We start from the raw sequence: 14,053 nt of genomic DNA, 5'->3' as shown, positions 1-14,053 counted from the left end.
GCATGCTTGGTTTTATTTCCCGTATTCTGTTCTTTTTATGCTGTCATTTCCTTAAGAGATGGAGGAAACTGAGGCATGTAAATAGAGGTCACATCCTCAAGCGATTGTGGTTACACCAGAATGCTTTAAGCTCACTGTTTTTTATTTTCCCTGTATTTGGTGCATTAATGTGAATAAAGCCAGATGCATATTGAACCCCATCACTTGTGGGGCACATTCCTATAGCCTTCCCTTGTATAGCTTTTCATTATATTTCAGTATTGGAAAGACTGTTGCTCTTGGAAGCAGTAGGCCTTAGTGAATGTGTTGGCAGCGCTTCTGTTTGGACACTCAATATAGCCATCTGAAAAGTGGGTGGGCAATTTATTTGTTTATATGCAATTGAAATAATGAGGAACTTGGAGGAATCCTGCAGACCACCCGCCCCGCTGGGCCCCCCCCCCCCATGCCAAGAGGTTTTGATGAGGGTATATCTATGAACAGGTTCATAATTTTTGTTGTGTTGTACAGCCTCAGCAAGGTATAAGCAAAGATTAGTACACAAAGTGGACACGTTTATAGTATTCACTGATGGTCTGTAAGTCAGATCTTCACTTTGGAGAACTGGTTTTAATTTGGAAATTAAACTTTGAAGATCTAAACCTGTGCACACTTTGCCATTTCTTGTAGAAATCTTTAGCTATCTGTTAGGAGCACCAAGCTTTGCCACATCTATCTGTTTATCTCAATATACAACTTTGTAAACAGTACTCTCATTGATTTTATTTTTTTTTAAGGCTCATAACTCTGCATTCCATTGTTCTTCTGCTCATTGTCCACAGTAGTGCCTGTCATGTGCTTTTTCTTAATATGGAAGACAGCTTTTGACCTGGGATGGTCAGCACTGGGCCTTAAATGCTGGGAAACCATGTTTAGTAGCTGGGAATAGAAAGGTCTACACTGCTGGTGCTTGCATGGTAGGCATGTGTTTGACTTGTTTGTCAGTGTGAGATGTAAACAGATACTGGATGGTGGATGAGTCTAGAATTTAGATCCTGAGATAGCAATGATTTCATACAAAGGCATTGTAGTGTCCTGAAGGTGTTTGCAGGCAGTCTCAAAGTGTACTTGTTTTAATTGCTGTGAAAGTCATGGTTAACATAAATGAGTGAAAGAAATAATTAATACAGTGTGTGGTTGGTCTTTGATCCAAAGAAATGAGGGTTAATGCCAAAATAAGTGCTCTGATGGCCTTTGGACTATTTCAGAATTTATTATTTTTTTCTTCTGAAGGCCAGACATTTAAAAGTAATTGTGTATATAAAGTTCATTTGTGAGCTTTGTTTTGCTGGATATTTGTTGTTGGAGCCTTCTTTCCCCTTGTGATTGTTGCTTAAGATGCTTGAAGAGGGATACCTTTTGTCTTTGGGTGATACGGTTCCCTCTTTCATCCAGGGCTTAAGTTATACAGACAGAGTAAGGCCCACTTTGTAAAGCTGCTACCTTATTGAGATGCCCACAGGTGAGGAATATGGCTTAAGGCAAGGAGATGTTTTGTTGGCTCTGGGGCTTTTGGTGCCTTGTTTGATTAGAAATAGCTTTCCATCCAGCAGACAATTTTTCCTCTCACCATGTTGGGTTATAACATCCTTTATCAAAATATTGGTCTTGCAACAGAGGTTTTTTTTAAGATTCCTGAAGAATAATATTTATAGAGACTAAGGTTGGTGGTAGGTAAAGGCCTCTCGTAGATTGTTGATATGTAAATCAGAATTTATATCTATGATATTGAGATGTGACAGAAATGAGCAAAACACCCAGCCTTACCCTTCTGTAGTTCGATCTATTTTGAGGTTTCATAGGGGCTGGGATTTTGATTACATTTTCTTGACTAAAATGGGGAATCTCTAATGCTGATTTGAGAGTAGACAAAGGGGAGTCTCAGTTGGCTGAGGGGTTGTTCTCATGAGGGAGAAAGACAATTATTTTCTATAATCCAGGGTATAAAGCCATTTTCATTTGCGCCTCGTTGACCATAAGTGTCACTTACATTCTTCCTTATGACTGTCATTTGCTCTCAGCCACATCAGTGTGGATCTGGCTTAAGTATGTTAATGGACAAGCCAGTGTTGGCCTTCCCAGGTTCTGCCCTGCTCACCCCTGCCTACCTCTTTGTGTTGGGTGTTCACTGCTGACCTATATATGTACAGTTGAGGGTTAATATCCACCCACATTCATGTGTGAATACTTGCACTGTTTTAAAAGCAGACAATCCAATGCATGTTTCAGAGTCTGAGGGAACCAAGACTCTATTTTTCACTAGGAATGGCGGCAAACCATGCATTCTGATTACCTCAGAGAGGTTCCCTGCCTTAACCAAGCAGGCTGCTATTATGATTTTCCTCCCAACTATAAGTGAACACATATGTGCAGGCATACACTGAATGATAAATTGCTATTGAAAACAAAGCTCTTTGAGTGCTTGACTGTTTAATATGTAATGTGATACCTTGTGTCATAGTGACAGGGTGGCAGACAACATTGGCTGTGTAACTCAGAATCACCTTTTGTGCATACTTCGTATAGGAAAGCTAAAACATTGCATTTCCCTAATATGCTAATAAGTTTTGTATGCTCCAGATGTTTGAGAAACACTGGAACAGCTTCAAAGCCCTAGTTGTTTTCTTTTTAACCTTTCTAGCATTGCGTTTGTGGAGTAGAATTTTCCCTTTGGTTGTGTATTCTGCCATGCCTTCTTTGTGTCTAAAACATAAAGTCATAAGCTATTTTTTTAGGCGTTAGAAAAGAATTATCTTGTTTATACATTGTATTCTGTAATCTAGAGTTATCATTCATTGTTTAAAATTATTTAGTTGATGGAAGCTTTGCATAAATTGTTTAAATTTTCCTATATATTGTCATGTGAGGGCAAAGGGAGAAAGGGTCATCATTCACACAGCATTTCCAGTTTTCAACATGAGTTCATTTTGCCCTCTTCTGCTGCTGTTCCAGGCCCTTGTGTGGTGGGGGAGGTTTTTATTATATTTGTTGCTAATTGTGGAAATGAGCTTCCAGAGACCCTGGTAGCAGCATGCTGTTGTGTTGAATTTCATGGAGGGGTTTTCTGTGTGGTATGAAGGTGGACAGGTTTGTATCTAAGCTATATCCAGTTGCTGATAGTATGTAGCTAAGGTAGCAGGCCCAGGCCCCAAGCTGTCTTTATGCTGGTGATTTAGAATTTTCTGCTCATATTTATTGCTTTTGTGAAAGACAATAGACTGGTTTAATTTAAGTTCAACCTACTGAATATTAATGGAGGAGAACAAATGTACAGAGGCTGGATCTTTGGGCCATTCAGTTTCTTCTCTGTTTAACCTCCTGTCTCCAACAAACGCTTGTGTTAGCAAGAGCTAGTGTTTGGGGGGAGGCTGGAAGCATTAAAAATGGGGTGCGTGATGTGAGGAGAATGCTGTTGCATTATTTATTTCTCTTTGACTAAAAATATTAATTTACGACGTTGAGACAGGGCTGTGTTATGCAGGCGTAAGAAAAGGCAACACACTTTAGTCCCTTTACTGTTGTCAGGATGGCTATTCTGCCTTTTGCCATCACATTCCATTTTGCTGATCCGGCTCTCCGCATTTAGGCAGTCTGTAACATCAGAAATTAAATTCGATAGTTGGAGATGTGAAAAAGAATAAGGAAATGAATTGGAGGGTTGCTTTACTTAAGCATATAGGCAAGGAACCTAAAAATTAGCAGTTTTTCTGAATAATTTTTATACAGAATGGGAAAACTCAAATTGAAAACATTGATCATGTACAGAATAAAATCAGCTTTGCTCCCTTATAAATGGTCTGATTCAAACAGTAGCTCTGTTCCTCATTCTGTGACTTGGAGTGAGGGAAGCTTGGAGTACCTTGAAAGTAGTTTGAGGCCAGTGGATGGTAGAACCCCCACTTGTATTCCCCCTTCCCTCACACTGAATGCATAATTTCTGCTAAAATTCTAAGGGACATCGCATGCAATTTCTTCATCCATTCTTCTACTATTTGTGCTTAGGGAAGGGTTCATTTTAGAGCATTTTATGCTTTCTTCCTCCAGCTCCTTCCTACTCTGGTTGGTGGTTTGGGTTTTGTTTATATCTGTCCTTGCACCTGATTCTTAGAAGTTTGTAGACAAGCCTCCTGGTAGAACTATTGGGAAAAGACGGGAAGAAGTTGTTGGCGATGGAGGCCTCTGTGAAATATTTATTGCCCATAATTATGTAGTAGCAAGTTGCCTGGTTTCTTGTTTATGCTTATCTCAGTTTAGTGATGGCTCAGGAGGAACAGTAGGTCTTCTATTATTAACTGACATTAGACATGGACTCCATCTAGCATTGCATCATGTGGGAACACTAGTTGTGTAGAATAGGGGACATGTGAATCTGGGGACAAGTTCAAATTGGAGAATATGTTGTTTTTGTGTGGAGTCCTGGGAAGACAGGGGTAAAACTGCCAATCTAATAGCTTAACCTTTTCACATTTGTCTGAAGTGTCAAGCGTGAAACAACAGGAGACCATTTCTTACCCATTATCTAAATAGAATTCATAGTAGTCTCCCATTCCATTTTTATTTATGTGTTGGTAATTTTATGCTTTGCTGTTCTGGTTGTCTGGCTGAACTGGCTGCATCCACTGGCTTTCCCCTATCATTTGTTCCTTACTGGATGTGTCAAGTATTTTTTCATGTGAGCAGTGCTAAATAATAATGAATATATGCGTTGTCTCTCTTTGTGTCCATATCCTAAAGAATCCTGTCAATATAATAGATACTTTGAAACTTAATCTCCTTTCTTTCTTGATGAATTTTGCTACACACACACACACACACAATTTAACCATAACCAAAATTACAGTTGGGTAGACTAGTTTTTTCTTTTGTGTGTGTGTGCGTGTGTGTGTGTGTGTGTGTGTGTGTGTGAGACTTTATCATAAATTTTATTCCTGAGTCTTTCTCTCTTGCTAAAGAATTGAACTAGATACTTTATTTCCAATGGCCTTTGAAAATATATTTGTATGTTCTAGTGACTGGGTATTCTATTCATATCTGTATCAGTGTGCCAATGTACTGCATATCAAAAGGGTATTTTGACCATATATGCAATTTTTTAAAATAAAGATTTGCAGTCAAAAGACATTGAAACAAATAGGTGAGATTAGGTGAGATTAGTATACTCAACATGACGTAATACATTCTGCTGCTTCACTTAGTGACTACTACTTCTAGCTATTCGGGGTGGGTATTTCCATCTTTTTGTCCACAGGAGTACATCCCGGGTACTTTGTATGGTTCAGTACTGCAGATCTAGAGAGCCATTGTCCATTGAGATCTGAGGCAAGACTGGCTACAAGCTAAACTAATGGCCCTATAGGATTTCCAATTTGCCTCTAAGATGTGGTGCTGATGTTTCTGCATGTAGCTTTTATTGGTTGATTTTGTTGCATCTAGTAAACATTTACCTGTTAGTTATTTTTTTTTTTAAAAATCAGCTAGTTGGATTTTAGGATAATTTTCTCATCTTTCAAATTTTGTACCCTTCTGGGACAGATGTTTAGAACGTACTTTAGTCAGGTCTGAGGCTGAGATTAGAGGATCACTCCTTCAGGCCAGACTGAGTTGTATATGAAGACCCCATCCCTGTACCAAAACCATCTTTGTCCTTAGTCCCCTGCTCCTCCCCAACCCCAGCATACAGGCACACCTTGAGTTTCCTACTGCTAATTGTTTCCTCATTAGGTTTTTGACTCATATAGAATGAGCCTTAATTTTTCTTTATTCCTTCAAATGGTTGTATGTGCTTGTAAGTTTTCTTCTGTCCTCATCATCTATTGGACAGGATTAAAGGAAAAGTGCTGCTCCTAATGTAATGTGTTTAAGTGTTTGTCCCTTTTCTCACCTGTAGGGCTCCTTGGTAATGACCAGTCTAAGGCATTAGGACCAGCCTCAGAGCAGTCAGAGAATGAGAAGGACGATGCATCCCAAGTGTCCTCTACTAGCAACGATGTTAGTTCTTCAGATTTTGAAGAAGGGCCGTCGAGGAAAAGGTTAGTACCCAAGGTTAAAAGTGTACTAGTGAATTCATCACAAAGTAGGGACTGCAAATTTAGTTGCTAATGTTTGTCAACATGGGAACAAGTGTGACTACACCCACACAATCTCCTGGTTTTTACAGAAGAGTCAGAACTAAGACTTTCTAAGTATTTCTCAGGAGTAATAATCAAAAACAAAGTTGTTATGCACTGGATGAAATGTGTGTTTTCCCCAAACAATTAGCAAGACTGTGACACTCATATGAGTATCACAAATATGAGTTAAATAGTCAAGTTTATTCTTATTAGCAGAAGCTCTGAAATGTATGTTAAATGTATTTTCATCATTTCTGAAGAGAGAGTCTTCCCCATCAGTATTATTTATTGAAAGGTATTATTCTTGTCATGAGACTAGGATTCCTCTACATAACTTAATATAGTTAAGTAAGATAGGATGCTATATCTGTTTCAAGATTAAGTTACGTTACATAACGGTCCCTATCTGGATCTTTTAAAAATCTCTTTGCATGGAGTCGGGGGGTAGATGGCTCAGAGGTTAAAGAGCACTGACTGTTCTTCTAAAGGTCCTGAGTTCAATTCCCAGCAACCACATGGTTGCTTTCAACTATCTACAATGTGATCTAATGCCCTCTTCTGGTGTGCAGGTGAACATGCAGGTAGAGCACTATATATATATATATATATATATATATATATATATATATATATATATATATATATGATAAATTAGTAAATAAGTCTTAAAAGAAAAAATCCTTTTGCCAGTATCTACCCAATTTCATGTCTTATTGTCCACCCCATTTAAAATTTACCTTTCAGTTTGCATTTGATAATTTACTGTATTATTATCTTTATAACTGTAACTAAGGGTAAGGAAGTTAAGCTTAATATTTGTAGAGCCTGAAAATTGAGATGCATAGCTCAACTTCTCAATTTTCCGTCCTCCTTCCTGGAGTCTTAATAGCACTTGATGTCCATTAATAACATGTACTTCTTACCATTGGCTGTGACTCCCCGCCACTGTTTCAAGTTGCTGTTTGATTTGTTAGTATAATGAGCATGCACATCAGAGGAGTACACTGGGCTTGTACATTTTAGAAAACAATTGAGGTTTCAGTTATGATCCTGTTACTGTAATCCATAAGGAGCCTCTTTCTCTATTTGTAAAGGGAACCATCACCAGATTTGAAGGCTGAAAAAGTCTCTTCAATAAATACATTGGAAAGTATGATAGTATCTGTGCCTTGTAGCATGGGTGGTAGCCAAGTCACTGCCATCAGTCTTCACCTCCGTTTGGAGAACACATTCACTACTGTGTGACTGACCATGCATCCCCTCCCCAGCGTCAGTAGGTCTGGTCTGCTGGTGACTTTTTTCTGTTTCATATATTGTACACATAGCTAAGTGCAAAGTAGTCATTAATCTGAATTTAGAGTATGAATAGCAGAAAAGGGAAGAGTTAAAAGTTTTAGTCATTGCAAATCTGCTTTTTCTATTGTGTTAAATACCTTCCTACTAACTTAAGAATTTATTGTAGAGTGCTAGAGATGGTTCAGTAGTAAAGACTACTAACTGTTCTTGGAGAAAACCTGGGTTCGATTCTCAGCAGCTACATGGTGGGGCATAGCAGCCTGTAATTCAAGTTCCGGGGGATCTGATTTATGCAGGAGAAACATTCAAATGGTTTTTTCTTTTTTTTAAATTAAAGCAAAATATTTCAGTGCAGCAAAAGAAAATATAACAGCAAAAGTAGAACTCAGCATCTTTTTCAGCCAACAGTCAAACTCTATTGGGTATGTGTGTTACTTGTGGTTAGATAGGTCATTCCTGGTTTTCACTGCTTTTTAAAAAAGATTTTATAGTTTTTAATTACATGTATGCTTGTGTGTCTCTGTGTGTGTGGGTATGTGCACACGAGTGGAGGTACTTGGAAAGGTCAGGGTTCTTGGATCCCTCTGGAGCTGGAGGCCATCTGATGTATGTGCTGTGAATCAAACATGGGTCTTTCCAAAGAGCAGTACATTGTGTACTGGAAAAACCTGTTTCTAATGGCTCAGCCTTAGCACACACCTTTAATCAAAGAGCTTTCTATAAATAGGATTAAATAAAGTCAACCATAGCTCAAGAGGCAGAACAAGCAACCAGTTGGCAGGAAGAGGATATAGGAGGGAAAAAAACAATAGAGAGATGCATAGGAAGTATAACATTCAGTTAGAAGGGTTTTTAAGATAGGGTGGAAAAGGAGAAGGAGCCTTTTCCTTTTGGTCATCTGCTGAGTAGGAAGGTTAGCTGGGTGCTTCATCTGCCTCTCTGAGCTCCTAGGCCGTCACCCTAGTATCTGGTTCCTGAATCTTAATTGGTAAAAACCAAACGTTTGGGATTTTGTTTAGAAACTACCATTTATTTAGCTTCAGTGCTAGTTTTTGATGCTGCTTTGAGATTTACTTAGAACTGGTCGTCTTGTTAAGGCATGCATATCATGGCAATGTCACGGGGTAATTTAGGAGGTTTGACATAAGTATATTTTTCATAGCTTACAATTTGAAGAAATCCTTTGCTTTGGTTCTGTTTCATATTAGTGACTTAGATTTGGACTTCATAAAAAGGCAGATTACATGACTTGGATTTGAAATTTCTGCAGATTGCTCAATGTAGTATTTAGAGTCCATTTGCATTGTATTTGATATTTAGGACACTTTTAGGACACAAAATACTTAATCCGAAAAGCCCAGGTTCATGATTTACATCTTTGCTTTGAAGTTAATCCCACTTCTAGGATGCTCTGAAGTGGTCATTGATAGCTGTTTATTTGCCAGGAATATCCATTCTATGATCCTGTCTTCCCTTTGCATGAGAAGCCCAGTAGGAGAATGTTTTGAAGGCAAAATAACCAAAATGCAACCAAGTTCAGGATCAATTTAGTTGCTCTCACTGTGGTATGGTCAGAGTTATTATTTCTGTTTTGTATGTTACCTGGGAGAAGAAAGTAGAGGACAGTGAGGTCATGTTGCTGATGTCCTCACCCTAGAGTCTATTTGTAGTGAAGATGTCTTATGTTCTGACCTTATCTGGGCTTACTTTCCACTTTTTGTTGTGATACTTCTCACATGCTCAAAAAAAAAATCTTTTGGTTAAAATGACCTTATGCTCACATAATGTTCTCTTCTAGGCATCATGTTAAGCTGTATTTGCTCAGTATAATTGTGCCAAGGTTGTTCTATGACATATTTAGAAGGCTGAAAATAGCAGAATTTATAGCTATTCATGACCCTGTATCTTTCTCATGTCAAATTCCTTCAAACCTTATATTGAGAGTGGGTTAGAGATTAAAGCCCCAAATATTTCTTTTATTCTGCCTATTAAGGATATCATTCAAGTAGACCTGGAGTTTCTTCTTCTTGTTTTGGTAGTGTCTTCCGAATGAAGAAGGGAAGTGGTTAAGGCACTTGTTATACCTAAGGGCTGATGTGGGTTTTTCATTTATTTATTTATATTAATTGGGCGAGGCAGTTAAGGCTGTGATCCTGCCTTTAGCCTCTCCTATGCTGTACTTACAGGTATGTGTTCTTATTTTTGACTGGCCATCATTTTTATTTGTGCTATTGTGGTGGGTGATATTTCTAATACACATCAGAGTTTTCTGTTCAAGTTTTTACGTTGGAAAAACTAGATGATGACCGTGCCTATACCATTCATTCCCTTAAGCGGTGTATCTGATTTAATTCAGTTGCTCTTATAGAGGAAACAAATTTTAAAGTATCTTACTGCTTGTAGAAATGAGAACTAACAGATATTTAGGTCAATCCTGTGCAGAGTGGTTGTGAGAATAACATTTTTGAGTTGTAATTGTTAGGATAAAGATGTGTCAAATGAATCAGTTAAGTTTTGAAGAGAATAAAGGGATATGGTACATATTATATGTCTAATATCACTATCATAAATAATTTCAGTGACACCTGAGTCTTTAGGGTCACTGGAGAGAGTTTTGTTTTGCACAATGTGATACATGTTTTTCACTATTCCTGGCGCTGCCATCTGTAGGCCTAGGAAAAATGTGAGCTTTTCTCCCTCTTTTGAAGTGAACTGAGGTCATGGGAAGGGATCCTATGGTGAACAATAGTGATTTTCTGTACTGAGCTTAGTGTATGCCTTCAGGCAGCAGGAGTAGGGGCAGTTGTAGTTTATAAAGGCAGGTGCTGATTAACAGGTTCTGTGGAGAGGATTTATGCTTTAGTCATCTTTCAACACGTAGAGGCCTCTATATAGTTCAGAATTCTCAAATCCCTGACTGAAGATAGTCTTCCAAAGGAAGTCATGCCTTTGCTATATATAACATGCTTTTCAAACCATTGCAAATGTAACCGGAGAAAACTAGATAAAAGTGTAGGGTATAGAACAAACCAAATGTTTTTTTAGATTATTCAGTTCAAACTGACTTCTCATGTGAAGTTTCCTGGGTTTGTGGGAAGCCATGACTGAATCATATTACCTTCTTGATATAAATGCTTGTGAGTGATTGAGTCTGCAGTATTATTGTTACTATTTTTCTGAGGTATATTTTGTTATAAAACACTTCATTGCCTTGTCTTTAGGTTTGGAAGGGAAAGTGAGCACCAAATACAGGGAGTGCTGCTTCACAGCATGCAGGGCTAAACTTCCACACATTTTTAAGAACTATAATTTAAATCCTGAAGTGAATCATTTTCCAGCATCTCTTTGCCAAAACATTAGTGATATTGTGTAAGAAGGTTAACTTAATGTCTCCCCTAAAACCACCCAACCACCCAACAAACAAATATATTTATTTTAAACATTTGATTTCCCCTTTATACTTCAGTTAACCAAGATATTCTAAATTCTGTTACAAAACTGAAGGATACATCATTTGTCAATTGTCTCCTGTGGGCTTTCAGTTGTTACATGCAAGCAGAAGGTGTATCTATATTATCTTAGCTAAAAACATACATTCCTTATGTGTGTGAAGCCCCATCCATTAGCTTATCATGTAGCTTTTCAACATTAATATGTTTGTCTTGTAAGTAACAACAAAGCATATGAATATTAGAAATGCTTATGTCTTTCAAGTTATAAAACAGAGTCTAAACTAGGCTTTACATTGACAAGATGGTATGGTGCTAATTAATTAAACTGCCATAATTATCTTGAACTATCTTCAAGATTTTATTTATTTGCTTTTTGTAGCATCCAGTAAGCTCTTATTAATCAGAATGCTCTCACTGGATGAATGCTCTCTATGCAGACTCGGAGTGATATATAGGTAGGAAGTCTATCCTGTGAAGAATGACTTGACGGAACGTTAGTATACATGCCTTTATAACTGTAGAAATCTGGGACACCTTTCTCTCTTTAGGGACAGGGCCTGTACAAGTGAAAGAGCAGGAGGCTGTTTTATTCTTTCTTTCTTTTTATTTTTAAAGATTTATTTATTATTTATATAGTATTCTGCCCACACGTGTGCCTGCCCACCACAAGAAGACACCAGATCTCATTACAGGTGGTTGTGAGCCACCATGTGGTTGCTGGGAATTGAACTTGGGACCTTTGGAAGAGTAACCAGTGCTCTTAACCTCTGAGCCATTTCTTCTTAGCAAGTTAGTTTTCTGCTTTTCAATGTGGGCTTTTTCAGCATGTGTAAGCACCAGTAGGCCCAATAGCTACCTCTAAAGATCAGGAGACAAGCTTAGCAAAAATCAGGAGCTTCTATGTGTTGGGATTTTGCTTGTATAGCTGGAAGTTTGGAGTTTAGTTGTTGTGACCCTTGTAATCCTTGGGTAGGCTTAGGCTGATATTCACTAGGTGTTTCTTTGTGCTTCTCTGACAGCCTGCTTTGAGGCATTCTTTTGTTACCTTTTGTGTAGGGGTCACCTCAAGCCAGGTCCAGCTCCCTATCCTCAGTAAGCAAACTGAAAGAGCCAAATTAATACTGGGAAGTAGAAAAAGATGAGAGAGCACTGGGAAGAGCTACTAAGAGAAAATCAATCCCCCATCCTCTCTTCCTAATGCTGTTGTGGTTATATCCAATCAAAATACTTCCTTGCTTCTTCATAACTGTAATTTTGCTGGTATAATACATTGTAATGTACATACCTGAACCATTTGGGTTGAGAACAAACTGATCTAAGAGGCTACTCTAAAATGAGGTTATAGTTTAAATTGAGGGCCCATCAGTTAAAACAGTCCTGGTCAGAGTGTGGTCCTTCCTACTATTAGCACATCATTGACTGTGCCTCAGGCTCATCCTCTGAGAAGGTCTGACAGACAGTTACAGTGCAGTAACTGCATTCTACCAGGGTTGGAAGAGGCTGAAGACAGCTGTGCTTCTTCCTTCAGCCTAAGCTTTTGAGGCAGGACTGTTTGTGGGAGATGAAATCAGACGGTACAACATTCTTTGCTCCGGGTAGCCTCAGAATCTACACAATACACTGAGTTAGAAAATTAACTGAATTTTTCAAGCAGAGTGGTGTGTTTCATATCCATGGGTACTCTCCCTAGGACATGAATCAGGACAACTGCTGCTACAAGCTGGGCAGGTCAGTCTTGAACCACAGAAGACAAGGAACTACTGGAATACTGTTATCAGTCTTTATTTCCATTCAGGCCAAGATGCCCTTAAAGACAGTATAGTAGTAGTTGAATGAATATATAACACAGCTTTCTTTATCTGCAGGAGGGAACAGATCCTAGACAGAGCTCTCTTCTCTATCTTAGAAAATGTAATCTAGTGGGGGGCAGTGGCACATGGCTGTAATCTCATCACTCTGGGAGGCAGAGGTAGGCCCCTGGTTTACAAAGCAAGTAAGTCCAGGTCAAGGCTATATAGAAAACCCCTGTTTTAACCCCCCCCCCCCAAAAAAGAAAGAAAAGTGATATGTCCAGCTATCTTTTTTATTTTTTAAAATTATTACCGATATGGACAGCACATTAGGCAACTCTGACTTTTAGTTTCCTCTCACCTTAAGTGGATGTCAGGGAAACAACTCAGGCTGTTAGACTTGTGGGATAAGTACTGTTACCTTCTGAGGTATCTTTCCATCTTTAAATTTCTTTTTAGAATTTTTAATTATTTGTGTATATTGGGATAAGCAACAGAGTATGTAGGTAGTAGATTAGAGGACAGTTCTCTTTTATTAGAGATTGGACTCCAGCATTAGATGTGCCTGACATGTTGTAGGACCATAGATTTAATTCTGAATTTCTCCTACCATAGCCTCCTAAATTATCAAGGATTACAGATGGGCACAATCAAAGCCCAGCTTTAATTCCGGGCCATCCATCCATCCCTGTCTGTTCCCCCGCCCCCTCCATGGGTTTTTCAAGATAGAGTTTCTCTGTGTAGCCTTTGCTGGCCTGCATTCCCTTTGTAGACCAGGTTACAGTGATCGGCCTGCCTCTGCCTCCTTGAGTGCTGGGATTAAATGTGTGCACCACCACCACCAGATACTTTTCCGTTTTTAAGCATGTATTTATGTGTTTTGAAATGTGTGGTCACATGGTGTCATAACCATGTATTCCCAGCACTCGAGGGGCTAAGGAAGAAGGGTCTAGAGTTCGTGGCCATCCTGGGATATATTGCAACCTAGGTGATCAGCTTTCTTGTGTGTGTGTGTGTGTGTGTGTGTGTGTGTGTGTGTGTGTGAGAGAGGGAGAGGGAGGGGGGAGAGAGAGAGGAGAGAGAGGAGAGGGAGAGGGAGGGAGAGAGAGAGAGAGAGAGAGAGGAGAGAGAGAGGAGAGAGAGAGAAACTGGGATCTTTTTTGTTAGAAATTCTTTCTCATAAATGTAGGGCTTTGTTTAGAGATGCCTCCACAGATTATCAGAATGTCATTGTTTAGGCACATCTTAAACATGGGGTGGTGGGGGATACCAGTTAACATTAATGGTTTTTACTTGGTCATTAGTTATTGCCAATAACAAATCCGTAGGCACTTAAGTGAGTGCATATTAAATCCTATAATTTTCC

At 38.8% G+C, this 14,053-nt stretch overlaps 1 protein-coding gene across 6 annotated transcripts in view; it reads left to right on the top strand.

Moving 5' to 3' along the window:
- The window catches only part of JARID2 (jumonji and AT-rich interaction domain containing 2), a 187,911-nt gene that overhangs the window by 102,209 nt on the left and 71,649 nt on the right, over window positions 1-14,053 (top strand). For 4 of the 6 annotated variants that reach the window (XM_084795892.1, XM_084795891.1, XM_084795896.1 and 1 more), the window contains one exon: window positions 5,927-6,068. The exons of the other annotated variants lie outside the window; for them this stretch is intronic. In XM_084795892.1, the coding sequence (XP_084652018.1) occupies window positions 5,927-6,068 (142 nt within the window). The remainder of the gene's footprint in view (window positions 1-5,926; window positions 6,069-14,053) is intronic. 6 annotated transcript variants of the gene reach the window in all.

The sequence above is a fragment of the Acomys minous genome, assembly GCF_964271855.1.
Source record: "Acomys minous genome assembly, chromosome: 9".
NCBI lineage: Eukaryota > Metazoa > Chordata > Mammalia > Rodentia > Muridae > Acomys > Acomys minous.
Note: the sequence above shows the minus strand (reverse complement) of the source record. Positions and strands in the feature narration are given on the sequence as shown.